General features: G+C 36.9%; 1 protein-coding gene across 1 annotated transcript in view; it reads left to right on the top strand.

Moving 5' to 3' along the window:
- The first annotated feature begins 2231 nt into the window (after positions 1–2231).
- LOC137029197 (glutamate receptor ionotropic, NMDA 2D) overlaps positions 2232–21932 on the top strand; it is an 83785-nt gene continuing 64084 nt past the window's right edge. Inside the window, exon 1 of the mRNA XM_067398750.1 lies at positions 2232–2262. Within this exon, the coding sequence (XP_067254851.1) occupies positions 2260–2262 (3 nt within the window). The 5' untranslated portion in view covers positions 2232–2259. The remainder of the gene's footprint in view (positions 2263–21932) is intronic.

Raw genomic sequence — 21932 nt, forward strand, 5'->3', positions numbered from 1 at the left:
TGCACTTGCTCAGCCTGTAGAATCCTTTCTGCCAGATTGTGTGTGTGTGTGTGTGAGAGAGGGAGAGAGAGGTTTACACTATTGTTCAAAAGTGTCAGTAAGATTGGGGTCAGTAAGATTTTTTTTTAACAGAAATTAATGCTTTTATTCAGCAAGGACACATTAAATTGATCAAAAGTAGCTGTAAGACATTTAAAATGCAAAAAAGATGATTGCTTTCAATTAAATGCTGTTCGTTTTTACTTTATATTTATCAGAGAATCTTGAAAAAAAATGTATCATGGTTTTCACAAAAAATATCAGGAGCACAACTGTTTTCAACCTTGATAATAATATGAAATGTTTATTGAGCACCATATCAGCATATCAGAATGATTTATGAAGGATAAAATTCAGCTTTGTCATCACATTGAAATAGAAAACATTTACTTTAAACTGTACTATTTCACAATATTAATTGTTAATATTAAGTTTTTAATGTATTTTTGATCAAATAAATGTAGTCGTCTTTTCAAAAACATTAAAAATGTATTTAATAAATACATAAATAAATGTAATAAAATTTAGTAAATACATTTAAAAAAAGTTATTTTGATATTTTTGGGGTGAAAATTCAATAATGTTAGTGTGGTACAACTGTCATGGTATTGTAAAGAAGAAAAAAACTTTATTAAAAGAAAAGAAGAAACTTGCAGGGGGGAAACGATGTTAACAAGTCTCTTAAAATAGCAGATTTGACATTGAAATGACAAGAGAAGGTAGTTCAGGTTGCAATATGTAATTTTACAGATATTCATGAATGAATAATTCATGACATTTGTAAAGATACATTCTTGAAAATATATTTAAAAACATTTTTTTGTGTACAGTGACATATATTGAAGACATACGGGAAAAAGTTGTGCTACTATTTGCTTGATGGTTATCCCACATGAAATTTTTAGATTCATTGTAATTTTTCTTGAAAATGGTATATAAAGTTAAGGATGGGATTTATATATATATAGCTGTGGTTTACAGTGAATTTATAACAGCTAAGGCCCCTTGTTGTTAGGCACAACGTTGAGCAGAGTGCCTAAAACCCCCTTAGCTGTTATATATTCACTGTAAACCACAGCTTCACAGAGCTTATTGCTTTTATAAAACGAATACTACGCAATACAAATATTAAAGCCAAAAAATATCTATGCAACTTTCATGAAGTAAAATCATTAAAAGGCTTCCTTCCTCTGGAAAAAAAATAGTCCCTGACTGTGAACAGCAACAGAAGTTACGTTTATTACGCCAATCTTTGTTGTCTTTATGAGCGAATCACTCAGTCGCAAAGACTTTTATATTGAAACTTGTTGTGAACACGGAACAAGATGCAAATGACGAATGCTTTGACTAGTGCTGTCAGTGTCAGCAGGGCATGGGAAATCCCATTAAATGTTAAAAGGACAAGATCGCAGCTGACATTCAAATGGATTTTTTATTATGAACATGCTAAATCTGAATGCAGGTAGACACTCAGTCACTCGATATATTTCTCACAATACTCTTCTACATAATGCATAATACAGCAGCCACGTGATACACTTGGGAGCTTTCAGAAAACTCCCAGCCTACAAGCTGTAATTACGAGCTCTACGAGGACGAGAACACTTTTTACAAGCTAGAATCTCTTAATTACAGGAATTACGAGGTGGCGTGAACACACCTTTATGTAATGCTGTCAGCTATATGTTTTAAGCTATATATTTTACAATGTCTTTGAATGCGACTCAACCAATCAGAATCAAGGGCCGGAACTATCCGTTTTATATAATATAATTGATATAGGGAATCAAAATATCATTAGCTCAGAATAAAAACAATAGAAGTCTATGGATATTCCCCACTATGATTTGAAAAACAAAGCTGTGTGTGCGTGAATTTGATCAGAGGCGGCTGCAGGGCACTCACGCACCCCCTTAGAGTCCATGGTGCTCATCTGATTAAAGATTACCTCAAGTACAGGAGAGAGGTAATTAAGCATTACAGGAGGAAGTCTATGAAATTTTTCATCTCCTCCACCATACCCTTTCTCAGCAGATCCAGCCCCCATTTGCAATTTGAACGCCCCCAGCAAAGCATAATAGTTTTCTGCTCTGGTGATTTTGGTTTCACTGTAAACTGCCCTGTTTTCTTTACTTAGCATAACTATGTTGTCTTCTCAAAGCACAGTAGTTTTACACCTTCAATCTCCAAACAAAAGAAACCGGCTCAGCTTCTGAGTAAATGGTAATGTCTTTCGGTTTCTGTTGTGTTCAATTGTTTTATCAGCTTAACCGGATCAGGCTAAACTAAACCCTGTCATCTTGCAGGCAGCGACAGACTCAATATCTTATTTTGGCTAGCGATACCAGTTGCCTGTGTGCAGTAGTTTGTATTAGTGTACAGTGGAAACCATGAAAAAGAGGGGGGACGAGGGAGAACTGAACACAAACTAGCCTGCTGTGCTCTGAATGAATCTGTGAGAGCTGGTTGAGCGACTGTGTCCGTGGAGTGTGCAGACATTTTTGATCTTTATTTATAATGTATTTTTTACACCTATGACACTACATCATCTCTACATCTGCTGCTCTCGTTCCTGGGGTTTTGTAGGGCAGAGGATAGATTAATAGTGGATACCAAGATCAGCAGGACAAAGTCAGTATGGGTGTAATGGTCTACTTTTAATTTTATTTATTTATTTATTTATTTTTTACTTGCTGTAAAATATCAAAATTGCAGTGGATGTTATGGTTCATGCTCAGGCATGTGCACACATAGACAAAAAAGGGGCTTGAGCACCTGCCCTTTTTCTTCCTTGAGAGAAAGTGCCCTTTTTTCTGTGGTGCCTTTTATTTTATTTTATTTTATTTTATTTTATTTTATTTTATTTTATTTTATTTTATTTTATTTTATTTTATTTTATTTTATTTTATTTTATTTTATTTTTTAATAAATGAATATATATTCCTGTTTGCGCTCAGCTTCCCTGTCAAACAAATATATTTACTGAATAAAACAAATTAAAAAAAAATACCATATCAGGTCGGCTTTGTCGAGTTCAGATGCCCTCACTCCGTGCGTGTGCGCCCGCCCCGCCCCACCTAACCTCGAGTTTGCTGCTGGCTGAAAACTTCTGACAACCATTCCCGCAAAAATGCCACTGCTGTCTGGCGATAAGAAGCGAAAAAGAAAAAAACCCTAGATGGATATCTACCCATTGCTTTCAGGTAGGCTAGCTTTTTTTCACAAACCTGAAAGATTTGGCTATTTAAGGGTTATTTATACATTTAACGCTGCATTAATAGTTTGTCCAGCATCAATACTTCTCCCTGATTTGATACTTTTGAAATTTATGTCATATTATAATTTAAATTATTTTATTGTGCTATGCATTGCGTTTTAAGCCATGGTAAAGATATCGGTTGGGCTGCCAATACCAGAAGAGGAGCATCCTTGAACCGCATTATTAGACAGTTTTCTAAGGATGCATGGTTTGTTAAAACTATTTAAAAATCATAATACAGCATTACATAATGCTATTCTTAAATCTATGCTTACATAGGATAATACTTAAATAAAAATTTAAACCCTCGCGCTGTTTTTGCATGTTTGATGTCCACATATTCTTGTTGAAGAAATTACAGTGGCTGTAGCATTTTTATCACAAAGAAGTGGCCAAATATTATTATTTAACTAATAATATAGTTTTAATCATGCGTAGTTTTAATCATGGTGGCTTTGATCGTGGATTTGATCGTGCTGTGCTGTGTAACAACAAAAATCAGCAGGCTTTTGGCACCCTCTGCAGGCATTTGTTATAATATATAATGTATTAATAACAGTTCAGGAAAAAAATTATTGATGTGTTTAAATATGCAGATTAGCTTCTTTTGAATTTAATTTAGAAGAAATCTACAGCAGTAGGCTTAAAACAAACATCATCTAAATGTGTAGGGTTAGGGTTAAATGTTTTCTTTCCATTAGAGTAAAAGACATGGCAGAAAAAAATAGACCAAAATCTTAAAATTGTCCACTTCGTGAAAGAAATATTCCAATAACACCCAAAAAATTAAAACGATTTATTGATTTGTGCAAAATAAACAAATTATTAGTGAAACTATGTCCCTCTCCTTGGTTCAGTCATTTATTCTAAATATATAGCTACCTTAAAATAGTTGCTGTTGACTTCTCTTGTGATAAACTTAGTGAATAATAAAGACCATGGTCTCTGTGTGAAATGATTATTTTGTAGAAATCTGTGGAGTATAAAACAATTGCGTGAGTGTAAGGGAAGTCAGAGTTGTCTTAATATATTTAAGGGTTTATTATTATTATTTTAAAATAAATAATTATGAGAAGTGCCCTTTTTTCCACTTGAGCCCCTGCCCCCAAAATGTCTGTGCACGTCCCTGGTCATGCTTGTTTGCATTCCAGCATTACCATTATAATACACAATAATGAAATGAAACCTGTTTGACAATTGACATGAAACCTGTTTACACTTTCTCTGTATTACTTACACCCCTGGAAAAATTCAAGTGACTCTCCCGAACTGTCAGTTCTTGACAATGCTCTCCTTTCCAATATACTGTAACCAAGCAGGTTATATGTGTTTTTTTCTTTTCTTTTCTTTTCTTTTCTTTTCTTTTCTTTTCTTTTCTTTTCTTTTCTTTCTTTCTTTTTTTTTTTTCCAAGATTGCCAATAGTTTAAAACTTTGGTGTGGCACTCAGAGTGGCCTTTTTTTATATTTTATATTTTTACTTTATTTTATAGGCATATTTTGTACAAATTTTGTGTTTTCAGTTTGTACAGCATTTTAGCACCATACGTTTACAAAATTATTTAATTGAAACGATCTAATTTCTTGGTAGATGAACTAGATTACACGTAAGTAGCGACAGATCTTTTCTTTTGTGTTTTGACGTTCATCTGAGTGTAACAGCTTATCAAAGAGGAAAAAATGCATGGCGGAGACTTGGTTCTTGTCTTGGTTCACTTGATGAAGGAATTTTGAGATATGTACATTTGAAAAAAAAATGCATTGATGTAGCTTGTCAATTTTGAGTCTTAAAAGGAATTTTCTGGGTTCAAGGTTAAGTTCTATCAGTCAACTAATCTCTTGTTTTCTTAAAAAAAAAAAAAAAAAAATCAAGGTTACATTGAGGCGCTTACAATAGGAGTAAATGATTTAAAAAACAGAAATGTGAAGTCTATCATTTTATAAAAGCATGTACAATAATTCTTCTGTGATGACATGTGCATTTATTTATTTATTTTTGAGCTGTAAAGGTGTTAAAATAATAATTTTACAGCTGTTTCAGGGTTTTTGAAAAAAACTTCACACAAAAAATGATCACCCCTCCACAAACACAGTAATGTTAACACATATTGTTCTGTTGCTATATTTTTGAAACGGTTAGTATTTTAATGTTTACGGATTGGTCCTGTTCACTTCCATTGTAAGTTTCCCCAACTGGAATTATGCCACAAATGCTGTCGATTGAGCTTTAAGGATAAGTTCAATTTAAAATGAAAATGACTCCAAGCTTTACTTACTTGCAAGCCATCCTAGGTGTATATGACTTTTTTCTTTCTGATGAACACAATCGGAGTTCTATTAATAAATATCCTGACGCATCCAAGCTTTATAATGGCAGTGAACTGGACCAACGAGTATGAAGCTCAACAAAATGCATCCATCCATCATAAACGCACTCCACACGGCTCCGGGGTTAATAAAGGTCTTCTGAAGTGAAGCAATGCGTTTGTATAAGATAAATATCCCTATTTAACAAGTTATAAAGTAAAATATCTAGCTTCTGCCAGACCGCCTTCCGTATTTAAGAAAGTGTAGCGCCTATCGCAGTTTAAAAAGCTTATGCTACGTCCTACGTCTTCCGTATTCAAATTACGAAAAAAGCTTAACTGACGCGACGTCAGGTACGCATTTTCCGTAAGTTGAATACAGAAGGTTGTCTGGTGGAAGCTATATATTTTACTTAACTTGTTAAATATGGGTATTTTTACACAAATGCATTGCTTCGCTTCAGAAGGCCTTAATTAACCTCCGGGAGCCGTGTGGAGTAAGTTTATGATGGATGGATGCACTTTCTTGAGCTTCATACGCATTGGTCCCTTTCACTGCAATTATAAAGCTTGGATGTATCAGGATATTTATTAATATAACTCTGAATGTATTGGTCAGAAACAAGAAAGTCGTATACACCTAGGATGGCTTGAGGGTGAGTAAAGCTTGGGGTGATTTTCATTTTAAAGTGAACTAATCCTTTAACTAGTACTGAACTCAGAATATTCCTTAAACATGAGCGAATAGAACAATGTACACTGGGGTTCTGCATCTTTAGACAGCTTCGAGCACTGATTGGTTGGGGCTTTTAACCGATATATCTGAGAACTTGGCACACACTGGGATAAAGCCCAAACCCCCAGTGCTCTGGATGATGAAGGGCTTTCCAATCTTCTCATCGAATCTCTGTCCGACCCCGTCAAATACCTCTCGAGAAAGAGAAAGAAGGATCTTGAAACATGCGGCATCATGCCATCATTAGCTGTGGATGAAGCTGTTCGTTGAGAGTAATACTGTTTAAATGGAATTATAAGTGATCAGAGAAATAACTTCGGGGACTGAAGGCTCTCGTGGCTTCCATCAACTCCTTCTGAACCCTCCAACTATACCGTACCAACACAAGCAAGGAGTCTTAAAGAATTATTCATACAAAGTCTTTAGATATTCACAAATGTGGATACTTGAAAAACGGAGATGTACATTTGCGCTTGTTGCGATAATTAGCTCGGGATTACAAAGCCTATCATTTACCGCCTGTGAAAATGAATGTGACGTTCTGTAGCTTTTTCTTTCTTTGCTGAAAGCCTAATTTCGAGTCTACGTTTAACACAGGCCCAGTCAAAGACAGGGTTCAGTCTCACTGTGAGGGGGGAAAAAATTATCTTTAAGAAGAAGAAAATTTATTCAAGAAATGAAATGTAGCGGATTTGAACAGAGCCGTTCTGCGAGGGCACCGTAAAGGATTAGCCCTATTCTTCTCAGAAGGTCGCTGACAGCTATTGCGCAAAAGTACTTGGTTATTTTCTATTACAGCTCGGACCGAGAAAAAATTCAATCGTCGTCGAGGTCTCCCAGTGTGAAAGGAAAGTCTGTGTGGCACTGCTGAATAGGGCTCTCACTCTCTCCATCTTCCCTCAGGCAGTCACTCTCTTTAGTTCTCCTATTAGCTTCTTCTGCACTTCTCCCTCACGTCTGGTTGTTTTATCCGACACTAATGCCAGATGCCATGTCGTAGTCCATATTATTATCCCAAGGCCTGTACGAACCTTCAATATGATTCCTATAAGGCCCTGCTTGTGCCTCTGGGACTGCCGCTCAATTCCTCCATCTACTATTTACTTGATTAAATGGGATTTTTCTTTATCAACTCTAATCAGACTCTGCGAGTAGTCAAAGAGAGAATGAAAGAAATGCCAACAGAGAGAGAAAAAGAGGAACTGAGAGCTAGGGCAGGAGGGAGCGTAGCCTTTGCATTCCCCAATCTGATTTGATGGGATTTACTTGTGACTATCAATGTTTACTCATCTGTTGTGCTCTGAGCTGTAACTCAAACAACAGGACACATATACAAAGAGTCCGAGAGAGAGAAAAAGGGTGAAAAGGGTGTGAACATAAATTCCACTGAATGAAACTTGTTAACATGCCCTCACTTCAAAACCACCCTCATTCGCTGTGACAGTTTATGTTGCGAACCATTCAACTGACATCTGTCGCTGGCCAATGGGAATCAAACTGATGATTGATGTATGGGTATGTGCAACCTGACAACTAGAGCACTGGTTCCCTTGTTCTCTCACACAAATCATTGTGATGACCCGGGTAGGTTGAACTAGTCCATTTGTATGGTCTTACTTTAATTAAGGGATAGTTCACCCAAAAATAATTTCTGTCATGATTTACGTGTGTTGTTTCAGCTGAATTTTCAATGATGTCTAATACAACATTGGTCACCTTGACTTTAATTGGCATTTTTCCTCCCTTTAAATTGGGATGTAAAGTTTACACTAGGGGCTTAGTAACTGCTGGTAAGAACTAAGCCTGTACCTTATTTGGTTGCACCATTTAGTCTTACAGTCAGCATGAAATTAAAATTCACCCTATCTATTTTCTAAATACATGTTATAGATCTTAACGTGAACAATTAATTTGTGCATATGTTTAGTTTTGTTTTAACTTTTACTTTGTAATGTTTAATCAAAATGTTATAACCGAAACTTGAAAATGACAGAATTCTCTCTAAAGTGAAAGTGATGTGCCGTGTCTCCAAGTATGTCCTATACTCACAATTCGTGCTCTGCATTTCACCCAAGTGCACTGTTGAGTGTGTGATTATTGAACACACACACACGTGAACACACACCTTCATTATATTAACTCAAATTATATTCAAATTATATTATGTTCATAAATTTAACTTTAATGAACTCAAAATTTTAAGGCAACCAGGTAACTTTTAACTAAGATAAACCAACAATTATTTTTTACAGTGTGCCGGTACCGAGACTCAAACCCACGACCTTCGGGTTACAAGTCCGACTCTCTAGAACTAAGTCCTCTTTTTTTCGATAATCTGTACTCTCAGATGTATCTCATACAGAAGAAAAGATCTGTCACTACTTCCATTTTATCATGACTTTAAAGAGATAAGACAATAAGGTTCATTAGTTAACTACATTAGTTAACATGAACTAATAATGAACTGCACTTATACAGCATTTATTAATCTTTGTTAATGTTAATTTCAACATTTACTAATACATTATTAAAATCTGGTTAACATTAGTTAATGCACTTTGAACTAACATGAACAAACAATGAACAACTATTTTCATTAACTAATGCTAACGAAGATTAGTAAATACAGTAACAAATGTATTGTTCATGGTTAGTTCATGTTAGTTAATACATAATGTTTAACTAATGAACCTCATTGTAAAATGTTTCCGAGATAGTTCTCCCAAAAATGGAAAATTCTGTCATCATCTAAACTCACCAGCTCTCATGTTGTTCCAAACCTGACATTATTTTCATTTTTGGTTGAACTATAACTTTAAAGGAAGGCTTAGCTACTGGGTTGTAAGCTGCCCATGAAGTAACGTTTCATAATATGACATTTACGTTTATTTGTCTAATAGGCACCTTAAGATTTTTGTGTTAAACAATTTATTCGTTTTAATTAATTAATTAATTTTTGCATTGTGATGCAAATAACATAGGGAAATGCACATTGGAAAATTATAGAACTTCAATTTCATGCTGAAGATGAATCAAATTGTTTTTGCTTTAAAAATATATAGTTTAAATATGTACTGTATGTAGTGATGTCTGTCAGGTAATATAATGTGAGCTCTGCCATTTTATTCCAACCATCTTGGTCAGAGGCTTTCATAAATATTTAGATATTATATGGTTAGGTTTCAAATACCTTTAGTGCATTGCTCAAATATTCAGTGTGTAAGTTAAAGTTGTGACCTAGTGCTAATTTATCCTATAACTTACAAGTGGTCCCCGTTCTATTGAGGGCCTGATAATAATAACAACTAATAATATAATTATGGAGCCAATATGAATGAACTTGCATTACATTGCACTCAAGCATTGAATGAGTGAGTGTTTTGACTGTTATATTCAGTACATTTTCTAGCACAGACATGATGCTGATACATTTCCTCAGATGAGGAGATGAGGAAACTGATCAGTATATGTTTTAAAAGGCTGGTTCCCATTCTTGTTCCTGGAGGGCCCCCAACAGTACTCACTTTGGATGTCTCCCAAATCAAACACACCTGATTAAACTCGTCAGCTCATTAGTAGAGTACTCCAAGACTTTAAATGGGTATGTTAAATGAGGGTGACATCCAAAATGTGTAGCTCCTGGAACAGGGTTGGAAACGACTGCGCTTTAAATGGCTGAACGGTATTTCATCAATAGCGCTGCGTCACGCTGGGATTCAGTAAGGAGTGACCTTCTGAAAAAAAACATTGACCATTTATCATTCGAGCTCACTAAATGAAACACAGAGTGTCAGTATTAATCACGGGCTATTGAGTTAGTGGTTTATTAATCGATTGACAAGTGACCACATCCGACCACATATAAAAAGAGAATTAGATTCAGTGAAATAATATAAAAGCGCTTATCGAAAAAATATTTATTATAAAATAAGCATGTATTAACACGTTGATACTCCATTAATAGGCTACTGCAGTTCAAGCTACTTACTCCATCCATTTTCCCGGCATAAGCAACGGTAACTCACTCTCTAGAACACGCGCGCGCGCGCACACGGTCGGTGCGTATTTTTCCCAGTCTTTGCTGTATGGATACACGCGTGTCCAGTGAAACGGATGGACAGCGTGATGGACGCACACCTCTCCGTTTTGCTCGGAGAAGCAGAAGTGGCGATACGGCACCATTGATTCGCAGTACGGGATGATGGGAGGGGAGAGAGAAACGGAGGGGGGCTGCGGGGGGCATGCAACAGAGGACTGAGTGGCTCTAGTAAATATTTATATTGCATGATGATATGCGCGAGCGAAAGGAGGAGGTGTGTGCGCGCGGTAGAATGAGTGTGTGTGTGTGAGTGTGTGTGTGTGTGTGGAGTGGGAGAGAGAGAGGCAGAGGCAGAGGAAGAGACCTCGAGCCACCCAGTTATTAATATTATTCCACACCGCTAAGTTTAGCATTCAACACGTGTCGCTAGTGATGGAGAGAGAGAGGGAGAGAGAGAGGCGGGAGGCGCGCGCGCGCTAGAGAGGGAGGTTGACGGTTGACGGTTGCTAGGTGACGAGGCGCATATACTGAATTTTAACAAAAGAGCGGAGATAGAGGGAGAGGGAGAGAGAGAGTGGGAGAGAGGAGCGAGAGAGAGAGAGAGAGAGAGGAGGGAGCGGGAGATAGGTGGAGAGAGAGAGAGCTCGCGAAAATTGAATACATGTAGAATATATATATTTCTAGGTGTATTTTCCCCGGAGAAGCCGCAAAAAGGATACCTCGAGGGGAATGATGTGAAGAGAATGGAGGGCCGAAAGGAGAGAGGGGGGACAGGCGCGTGAAAACACAGTAAGTAACAGTTTAATGAATACTGCTGTGTTTCTGCACGGACTTGACTGCGTGGAGCGAGGAGACATAGCACTGACAGTGCACCGGTGGCTCCGGGTGAGGGTACTGGAAAAGATGGATGGCACGCGAAAGAGAGATGGATACGGCCGGCGCGCGCGGGGGTTTGACCCTTCTGTCATTGCTGCACGCGCGCACATATGCCAGTGCTTATAAGCCCACTTGTTCCTCAGTGAAACGGCACATACTTAGACTTTTCTTGCACTCTCACTGCACAGATACGCGCAGAGGTTACAGCAACACGCGAAAACGCACGCGCGCACTGTCGCACGCGCCTGGAAACGGCACTGAGACACGCGCAGTCTGCGGGCACAATTAGTGATTTTCATAAAAACAACAACTGTGAAGCAACTGAATATTAAAACGTATTTAAAATGCTGTTTCGGTGCGGCTAATGATCGTGCCGATGTGCCGCGCTGTCAGGCTGCTCGTCTCCAGTTGTGTATGTAAACTGCGGATTTGTCAATTTTACTGAGCAGTTTTCAGTGTCTCATAGTGTATGTGTGTTTGATACTCTTGGTGTTTCAGTGCCATGCGAGCTTATTTACATAGCATAGCCTATTCATTTTCGACTATTTTTTATTTTGGTTTTTTTAATAATCATTTAAATGGGGAGACTGAGAATTAAAATATCTCAATACACCAATTGCTGTCGCTTTTCCAAGTCTGGCCATTTGCTTTTTAATAGTTGGGTAAGAAATCAGTGAGATTTATGAGCAGCGCTCATTATGTTAATTTCATATGAGCCCATCATAGGCCCACAGTTTTCCTCCTGCGATATGAATCAAACCGTTGGCGTTTAGATGAAGTAAAATCATTTATGTGGGGCTTCTGCTTCATATTCTGTAATAAGTTTTACTCCCTCCTTGCGCCAAACTTATTAAAGCTGTTACGATGGAGCCTGGAGTCCTGCAGAGGGAATGTGAGGTCTTAATATACACCAAGACAGGCCTGAGATCAGTGCTGGCATACATCATACACAGAAAACACTTTAGTCCAATTATATGTTTAGTGTACTAGCAGCATGTTGTGCAACGTGACCTTTCGTAAGCTTCACGCTGTACTGATTTGCTGTCTTGAGACTCTTTTCATGTACATACAGTATCTGGTCCTGCAGGTAAAAAAGGGTGAGAAAAGATTATGGCCTATGACAAAAAAAAAGCACATTTATTGAACAAGGCATGTTGTGGATACTGGGCACACAAATCACCAAGGACTGCACACACACACTGCAGTACTGTAATGCGCACAGTAATGTTAATGTGTTGCCTTCAGTGTCAATATAGCTTCACTCCAGCGGTCTGTCTTACAGCTGCTTTCCAGGCTTTACTGTAGAGGGAGGGGGAGTGCACTTATAAAGAAGGAGGGTGAGTGAAAGAATGAAAGAGTATAGAATGAAAGAAGGTGAGAGACTATAATGCATTGAAAAGGAGGATGTAGCTGGGGTGTGGATACAGATGAAGCTGATGGGGAGGAGAAGACTCATAGACATAGAAATACAGTGAAGGATGGGGAAAAGAGAAATACAGTGCAAACAGAACGAGGGAGTGAGAGGAGGAAATGAAGGAGAGGAAGAAAGCGAGAAGAGGAATTGAATATCTGAGACTGAACATGGTTGGAGGGCTCAGACAGAAAGATGAGAGCAGCTTGCCTTGAATCAACGTTTGCATTTCTCTTCCTCTTTCTCCTTTTCTGTTTCAGTGCATTGATTCTTTATCTTCTCCTTTACCTTTGCTCTCTATCCTCTCTATCGTTCCGTCTCTTGGGCTTTCAGGCTCTAGAGTATTGCTGGTTTTTTAACATCTCTTTTTTTTCTGCTGGATCCCTCTCTTCAGCGTTTCTCTATCAGTCTCTCCATCTGATTACTTTTTTTTTTCGCTCGCATAGCTGTGTTGATGAGTCCAGCATGCCCCAAACTGCATCCAACTCCCTCTCAGTATCCCCCGTTCACTTAAATGTGACTAATTAAGGTAAAGCTCGTTAACACAGAACATCAATTAGTCTTTAACGAGATCATAGGCTGGTGTTTGGAAGAGATTACATTGCTCCCCTCTCCCCCGACTCCCCAGAGGTTAGACTGGCTCGCTATTGATAAAGGCCATCCTAATTTACATTAGACCTCAGACACAGTTTGGGTGCTCGGGGTCAGATGGGGAAAGCACGTGGGACCCCACAGTTGCTCAGACTTTGTAGACTCATTTAAAGCAGCCCCCACCATGTCTCACACATACAGAGTTACTGCTGCTTTAGGGGCCGTTCACACTGAATGCATTTGAAACTTCTTTTAACTTATGGAAGTCGTGTGTGTGTATTCGTCACTGGTTTCTTCTAATTTATAAGTTACTAGGTCAAGTTGTTGCTGTTATTTTTTGCATTTTTTTCAATAATAAAAAAAAAAAAACTTATGGAAGCCATTTTCCACCACATAAAAAAAAAAAAAAAATCATGCTTTGATAAATCCTAATTGAGATGAAAAGTCAAAATTGTATACTAAGAGATAAGTCAAATTATGACAAAATCATAATTGACATAAATAGTAAAAAAATGATTACATTGAACAAGTATGAGATAAAAAGTCAAAATGATGAGATGCTAAGAGATGAGTCAAAATTAATGTCAATATTATGAGATATGTCACAATTATGACATAAAAAGTAAAATTATCTGCAATGTCATCATTTTAGATAAATAGTCGAAATTGACACTAAGTTGTAAGTATGAGATACAATTCATAATTATGACATTTAAAGTCAATTATAACAAAAAGACTGACTTTTCTTTTCAGAATGATTTTTTAATTCTATTATAATGTCTTTTTAGGATGTCTTAGGATGAAATAATTCAGGCTTTTTATTTCAGAACTATGATTTTTCATGTCTTAATTATGATTTACTAAAACATTTTTTATGTTGCTGAAATGTGATTCCATATTAAATTAAGTGTCGTTTTTAAAATGACGTGTCATTTGCAAGACGCTGCAAAAGTCATGAGCGCAACAGTCAAACATGTCTGTCTAGCGCATGTTTACATAAAAAAAAAACATTTTTAAAAGCATTTTGTGAAAACAGCGCCTTATAGTGTATACAGCTGAGGCCAAGTGGTAGTAAAGGAGCAATGGAAGGAGGAGGAGGAGGAGGAGAATAAAAAGGAAGAGCGTGTTTCTATGATCCATTGTGGTGATGAAGAAGCTCTGAAAAGGGAAACAGAAACGACTTTTAACAAGGAGCCGGAAATGTTAGCATATTAAGAGGAAACGTTAACACACAAAGTATAGCACTCTGTGGCATCCTGTTCTAATCAGCCATGAGTTTCCACAGGAAGCTGAGTCCTCCCTTTCACCCATCTCCACGGTTACCGTAACCACAGATATTTCGGTCTAACTACAACTGCGGTCCTGTACAGTTACCACGGAAATCCCTGCAAGACTTCCCTCACTTCCATAGGCAGTTCACCTGACAGCTTCCCACGGCATCTCTTGATTCATTCATCTCCGATATCCAATCAAAGACAAGTCCATAAAACGCTATTGACAGATGTAAACTAACAATGGCTGAAAATCAAGCCAGTGAGGCCGTGCTTTTCCCCTTGGGGAGGTCTCTAGTGATAAGACAGGTATTGTGAGGCTGTTTCTGTGAAGTGGAGAGGTGCAGAGATGTGTACAGCAGCTGTTGGATGAAACAAGATGAGATCCAGGGGCAGTGAAATGACACGGATAATGGTGGACCCGACTGAGGAGACATTTTAGGCTGTATGTATTCAAGGTGCTGATTGATCGTACTGACAGTTCAGTATGTTAATGGAGAAAAATGATGACAAGAAAGACGGCATGCTTTTACCTGACACAGATCTAGAAAAGATAAAGCCGAATTATTTTTGTTTAGATCAAAGCAAGAACAGAAATTGTTCATTGATAACTTTTAATATCGCAGATGTTTTTGAAATGGAGTACATAATGTTTTTTTCTCAGTATGCCTAATAGAGTGCACAGTCCAGTTTTTCAGCAGCCCTGGTTCCAGAAGTGTTTTTACTTGAGATTTTTAAAGTCTTCTTTCAAAGAGTTATAAGCCAATAATGTATGTTTCTAATAAGTACTAAAAATGTAAAAAATCACATTCTGGGGAGTAAACTCCACTTCTTTGGCGGTGTTCCACTCCAGGGGCTAAATATCATGTTATTTGGGGTCGCTTCAACCCGCGGACATGAAAAACACCCGCGGCAATGGTGTTAAAGTAGCCCAATTCTGCGAGAAAACTGCGGACTTGGCAACTCTGATTCCAAGGGAATCACTGGCGAATTAGTATTACATTACTCCTGTGCCACTCTATTGTCATAGTTACTTACTAATGCTAGAATAAAATTGTTAACAACAAATTACATTTACACATTTTGTTACAGTGAATTACAGTTGCATAATATCTTGTGCCTATTGGCCATGTACTTGTTTTTATGCCTTGCAGACTGAAACATTTGTATACTGTGATGGTGTTACAAATTCTGCTGATTTTAATATATCAAAATAACTAAAAATGATTAATAGGATAGTAAAAAGGAAAAAAAAAAAGAAAAAGATTCATGTACCCTTCATGCCGTTCCAAACCTGTATAACTTCTGCAGAACCTACACAAAACATATTTTGAAGAAAGCTGGTAACCAAAACAGTTTTGATGACCATTGACTCCCATTTTATGTACAAATAAAAAATGTATGCTCCAAAGAAGAAAAAGTCAAACAGGTTTGGAATGACTGACATGAGGGTGAGTAAATCATGACAGAATATTCTCTTGTTTTGAGTATCCTTTCCGTAGAAAGTATGAACATATTATGTTTTCTGACACATATCAAATACGTTTCTAAAAATAAAATGTATTACTATATGTGATGAAGTAAAAATTTGAAACAGCTGGACCAGCAATAATTACTAATTTTTGAACTCTGCAAAATACATTTTGTTATTGCTACACTCATACATGTTTTAATCCTCCTCACTTCTAGTTTTGTGTTGTTTTTGAAATGTGAAAAATGTAGGTATGAAGTACAAATATCCATGTAGTGTAGATTGTTTGTTCAAATTACTTGTTGTTCAAAGTATTCACCATCAGTCCAGTTGTGTGTGTGTGTGTGTGTGTGTGTGTGTGAGAGAGAGAGAGAGAGAGAAGGAGAGATAGGCAAGGACAGAGAGTGAGATTGTAAGTGTAATCAAGCATGTGATGCACAGGTGTGCATGTTGGTGCGTCTGTAATCTAATGTTGCTGTAGGCCTATATGAGCAGTGCTGTTACATCCGTGCATCGCCGTCTGACTGTAACAACTGTTTGCCATGTAGTTTAAATCTCATAAATTATTAATATCTTTAATATGGTATGTGGCTTTAGGGTCTAGCATTTACTATTTTGAGTTATGTTTACCTATCCCGTTTGTCCTTTGTACATGTGTGTTTAGGACTGCTGACTGCATTTAGTTTTTAAATATCTATAGATACACTGTCTCAATGATTGAAGAGAGGAGGGTGTTCTTGCGTTATTACAGCCATAATTTGCTGGTTAACTCACAGCATGGTGTGCTGAGCATGAGAGAAACTGTCTCATTGGGCAACAACTGTCATCTGTTTCAAAGAAATAGGACAACGCAAGGCTGCATTTATGAAATGATGCATTAATTTAAACTCTGTGCGACTCTGACACAGAGTATTTTTTAATTTTATTTTTGTTTGCTTAGTTGCCTCAGTGAAGCTTTCTTAACAACTTTCATTAAAAGTACAGGAATTATGAGCTCCCCCTCATCGCTTTGTCAGACACCTCTCTCTCTCTCTCTCTCTCTCTCTCTCTCTCTCTCTCTCTCTTTCATCATCTCTTTCTTCCTACCGCACGTGGTAATTAGGGGCAACTGCACAAAAGCTACCTAGAGAGATTACCTTGAGTCTAATATACATACTAATAGCATAGTACTTTACATGCTTAATAAGCTCATCCGAAGAGCTCAATACACAATCTTCAAAAAACTGTAAAATGATGGGTGTGGCCTCACTCTGGATTCTGACCAGTCAGCATTAAACAGGGAATTGAATTTGATTAATGTTCTTTAAGATGCTGTTGCCTTTAAAGGGGTAGCTTAATGAAATAAAATGAATTAAAATGAGAATTCTGTCGTTTCATGTTGTTCCAAACCCTAAAGATTTTCACTCATCTTTGAAATACAAATGAAGGGATTTGTATGATACCAGAGGAATTTCTGTCCCTCACAAACTTTCAAGCTACAAAAAGTTCATAAAGACAGAAATCAGTTTAAGTTGAGTGGCTTAATCCAAGTATCTGAAGAGACACTATCACTTTATATGATGAACATATTTAATTTATGCTTTTATTCACATATAAGCAATGATACTGATTACAGAAAAAAATACACTTTTTAAAGAATATACTTAAGTGCAAACTGATTGTAATGTTTTTGGATGCTTAATTTGTTGCAATTGAATGAAAATGCATTTTAAAATTTATATTAAATGGAATTTGTTAAAATTAAGATGTTTTGATCCACTTAAGTAGGACTGAAGTACATCTTTTGATGTGATTTCATAAATAAAACTTTGAAATATGGATAAAATTCACTACCAAATGTACTGACAAGCATTTATGGTAAAATAGTGTGGGAGTGGCATAGGTTAGTTGTCTAATAAGGTTTACTCGGAGCACATTATACCTCCGGAGAATCACCCATTTGGAAATGGCAAGAACTAGAGCTGCATGATTCTGGATAAATTGAGAATCACAATTTTTTGTTTCAGATAGAGATCATGTTTCTCCCACGATTCTACATTTTGTTTTGTTTAGTTGAAAAGACAACTAAACAAAATAACACATAATTTACTAGAGGTTCTGACAAAATATTAATTGTAGCAGTCTATTTAAAAAAATGTTTAATTAATACAAAATGGATTTTTTTTATGGTTTTGAATGAATAATACAATGACTCACAAATACTTGTTTCATTCCTGGATGATAGGGCTGTGCAATTAATCGTAACTTTAAACAAGATAATCAAGGTAAAATGATTATTGTGCTACTGCCGCATTCAATCCACACACCTTCCTTTCCTTCACTGGACGATATGACCTCAAATCAATGGATGCTTTTTTTGCCCTCAGAGTTCACTGAGAAGGTTTGTACTGTAAATATGCATGACTATTAAAGGTGTGCTAATGAAAGAGTGCTCCGACACAACAGCTCAATCTCAGCAGTTATTTTATCTATGGTTCGTAACATTTCTTACAGATTTCAGTTCTTTGTAAATCAGATACATATAAATTAGCACAGTACCAGTACATTTATTTGAATGCGTTAATGAGAGAGCGATTGCGTGTGTGAATTAGTCATCCCATTTCTCTGTTAATTGTGAAGCTGTGGGTTGTAAGTAGTTACTTAAAAAGTAGAAAAATATATGCTATAACTTTATAAGTTTCTAAGCTACTTTAGTGACAATAAGTTTCTGGACTCCTTTCTGTTTGTGCAATCTTAACGTGATGTGCAGCTACTGTCTGTATGAGTGTTTGTGTGCCACAAAGCATCAGCGCAGTAGCTCAGTATAATAATACACATGCGATAGTCTAAAATCGCTTGGATGTCTAAACTGGCAAGCCTTAAAATACATAGAGTTGACAAAGTTTAGTGAAGACGCAAATGAAAGTGATCTCACTTTGGGGCTCGCTGCTCGCACACTATCTGTGTGTGTGTTGACTTGGCGTTTGAGTTCGCCTTGTTGCTTACATGAGTTTCCCAAAAATCCCAAACTTAGCATCCAAATCAGCCAAGTGAGTTTGTAAAATGCAGTCTATTGTTGCTAAACTGTGGGATGTGTTTGATATTAAACAATGTTATTAAAGGCTTATTTAAGAAGGATCCCCAGGCAGAGTCGGAGTCGAACACGGATAAGCAAATGGGATTCGGATATTCACCTAAACATGTACCCACAAAAATTTCAAAATGCCTTTTTGGAGAATATTCACATAAACACAGTGGGTTTTGTTTTAAATAAACGTACACAGTTGAGAAAAAAAGCGTGTAACAGTATATTGGGTCAGTGCATTAGCTCTTAAAATGATAGCAGCCTAATATACCTGCTGCATTCTGTCATTAATGATAATTAAACAACAAATGTCAAAGGAAAAACACTCACTGATCTTAACTGAATAACTTAAGTAGCTTTAATAAGGATTCATTTATATTCAGTGTGTACAGTAAGACTATGTAGTGTTTACAAATGTAGTTTACATTTGATTATTCAATTACTTATCTGAATACGACTGTTAGTACATCTTCCTGAAAAAACAACCAAAACAATGTTCTTCTGCAAAATGCATGCAGTTTTGTTTTAAAACTTATTTAACTTACATTAACTTAAAGTTAATATTGAATAACACACATAAACTTAACTATAATGAAGTGCTTTACATGCGCTTTAGTATTTTAATCAATACAGTAAAATAAGAACAAACAATAAGGTTTGTTCTCGCATGTCAAGAAAGTATGGTTGCACTTCCATGTTTACTATATTTGATGTGCTCTATGTGCGTTGTTCAATATGTAAATAAAAGCCTAAATTATATCTGTTCATATAGGTTAAAGCAATTCTGTCTCCTCAAAAGACTAGGATTAAAAGATTTGATTCATATGGATTACTTTTGCGATGTCATTATGAACTATTTGAAGTGTCAAATTTTTGGTGTAATGGTCCTTCAGTGGAGGGGCAGAAAGATTTCATTAAAAATATTGGTAACACTTTACAATAAGGTTCATAAAATATTAGTTGATGTATTAACTAACATGAGCTAACCATGAGTAAATTTTCCCTTGTGAAGTTGATTTTTAATTCTGCTCATGTCTCCGTTTCTTCATTAACGATTCATGACACCTCGTAACATGCAAGCAAACAGACATTTCCATAACGCCCAAATGACCCATGAAAGCCACATGGCGGGAGTCGGTGATACCTGTAAAACAATCCAAACCGTGCATGTTTCATAGCAGTCGTGTCAAAGATTGAAAGTCCACAACAGGCTTTTTGTCATGTTAACAACATTCCCATTGACCTTTAATAATGACCATGTCAAACAAAGAGTCACGGCGCTTGCACAGCGGAGGGCAGATGAGGCCAATAACGCGACCATTTCCGATTACATTTACATTTATTTTCTTGGCAGACGCTCTTCTACTAAAGTGATTTGCAAGAGGCTCCGTGCGTTGCATCGGTGCAAACCGCAGCATGCTTGTGTGTCGTCTGTGCAGTGGAGTTCTGGGGTGCACATGAGTGTAAGTGTCATTATGCCATTTGAGCGCATGTGCTCCCTATCACCAATTTTATAGTGTATGTCTGTGTGCGAGCGTGCGTGTGTGTGGTCACCCTGCGCATCTGTGCCTGAAATTACATGTTAGTGGGTAAAGCCAAGTGTCTTCTTGCAAATGTGTGTGTGTGTTTGTGTGTTTTGAGGCGGGCACAGGAGGAAGCTGACAGCTGTGAGAGTGTATCAGTGTCCATGAAGATTGTGTTGATGTGCACAGTGTGTATCCGGCTTCTTTTCTGGCACCCGGTGTGTGTGAGGACTGGCCAGATGTGGTGTGAAAGCATGTGTGTGTGACTGATTGAGAGAGTGTAATTTGATGCGTGTCCTTATTTCCAATCCAAGTTGTCTGTGCGGATATAGACGAAAGTTCACAAACAAATTGGTCTGTTTTAACAGTGAAGGTTAGTTCCAGAAAGTTTCTGTTTGTGGATCAGTCCACACTGAAAAAAGTTAAAAGACTGTTTCATTTATTTAAAGAGTATTTTTATATTGGTCTAATCGAAAATTAGCATTTTTGGTTTAAACTTGTTTTGTTCATTTTGTGTAAAAGCAAATAACACTCCCCATAGAAAAACTATTTTGTTTTTGTTTAGCTATATAAATATAAAATATAATATGTAATCGAAAAATATTATAGCTATATAAATATAAAATATAATAAATACAAATGTTTTTGTCCTTGGGAAAATATATTTTTTTTATTTGTATTGTATTGTATTTAAGATTTGAAACGAAATAATAAGTATAATTTGAGAAAAAAACTAATACATTTTGCTGTAACATATGAGTTTTTTTTTTTTTTTATTTGCTATAAAGTATCATTTTCTCAGTGCACACAATTGTGTTACTATGCCTGTGTTGAGTGTTATTATTCAGCTCTTGTCAGTGAAGCTCCCTCCTCACAGCGGTGTGTGTCTGAGAGGTGTGAGGAGGGATGCTGTAAGACTGCTGGCTTTTCAGCTCTATCTCTCCTCCTCCTTCATCTCCTCTCATCAGCACCTCCCACTCATCCTGTGCCACTCCACTGGCTCCCAATCCATTCTCTCCCCACCGCACTGAACAGATAGGAGCACTACATTCACTTTGGCTCATGTAGAACTGTAACCGCCTTTCATTTTTGGATGCTCATCAGATGCTTCATTAGGTTTTTTGAAAGACTTCATTCGAGATTTGCCAAAAATGTAAAACAATACGCTTGTTTGGGCTGCCCACTAAATAAAACCACATAGCAAAATGTGACAATCATTCCTTCATCCAAAAAAAAAAAAAAAATCAGAGAAAAAAAAAAATGGGTCAATGATATATACTGTAAGAGTGTCTGTGATAAATATAAGAAATAATCTTTTAAAAATGTAGCTTGATGCACGTGCCAAGTT

Source organism: Chanodichthys erythropterus, chromosome 2 (genome assembly GCF_024489055.1).
Source record: "Chanodichthys erythropterus isolate Z2021 chromosome 2, ASM2448905v1, whole genome shotgun sequence".
In the NCBI taxonomy this organism is placed as follows: Eukaryota; Metazoa; Chordata; class Actinopteri; order Cypriniformes; family Xenocyprididae; genus Chanodichthys; species Chanodichthys erythropterus.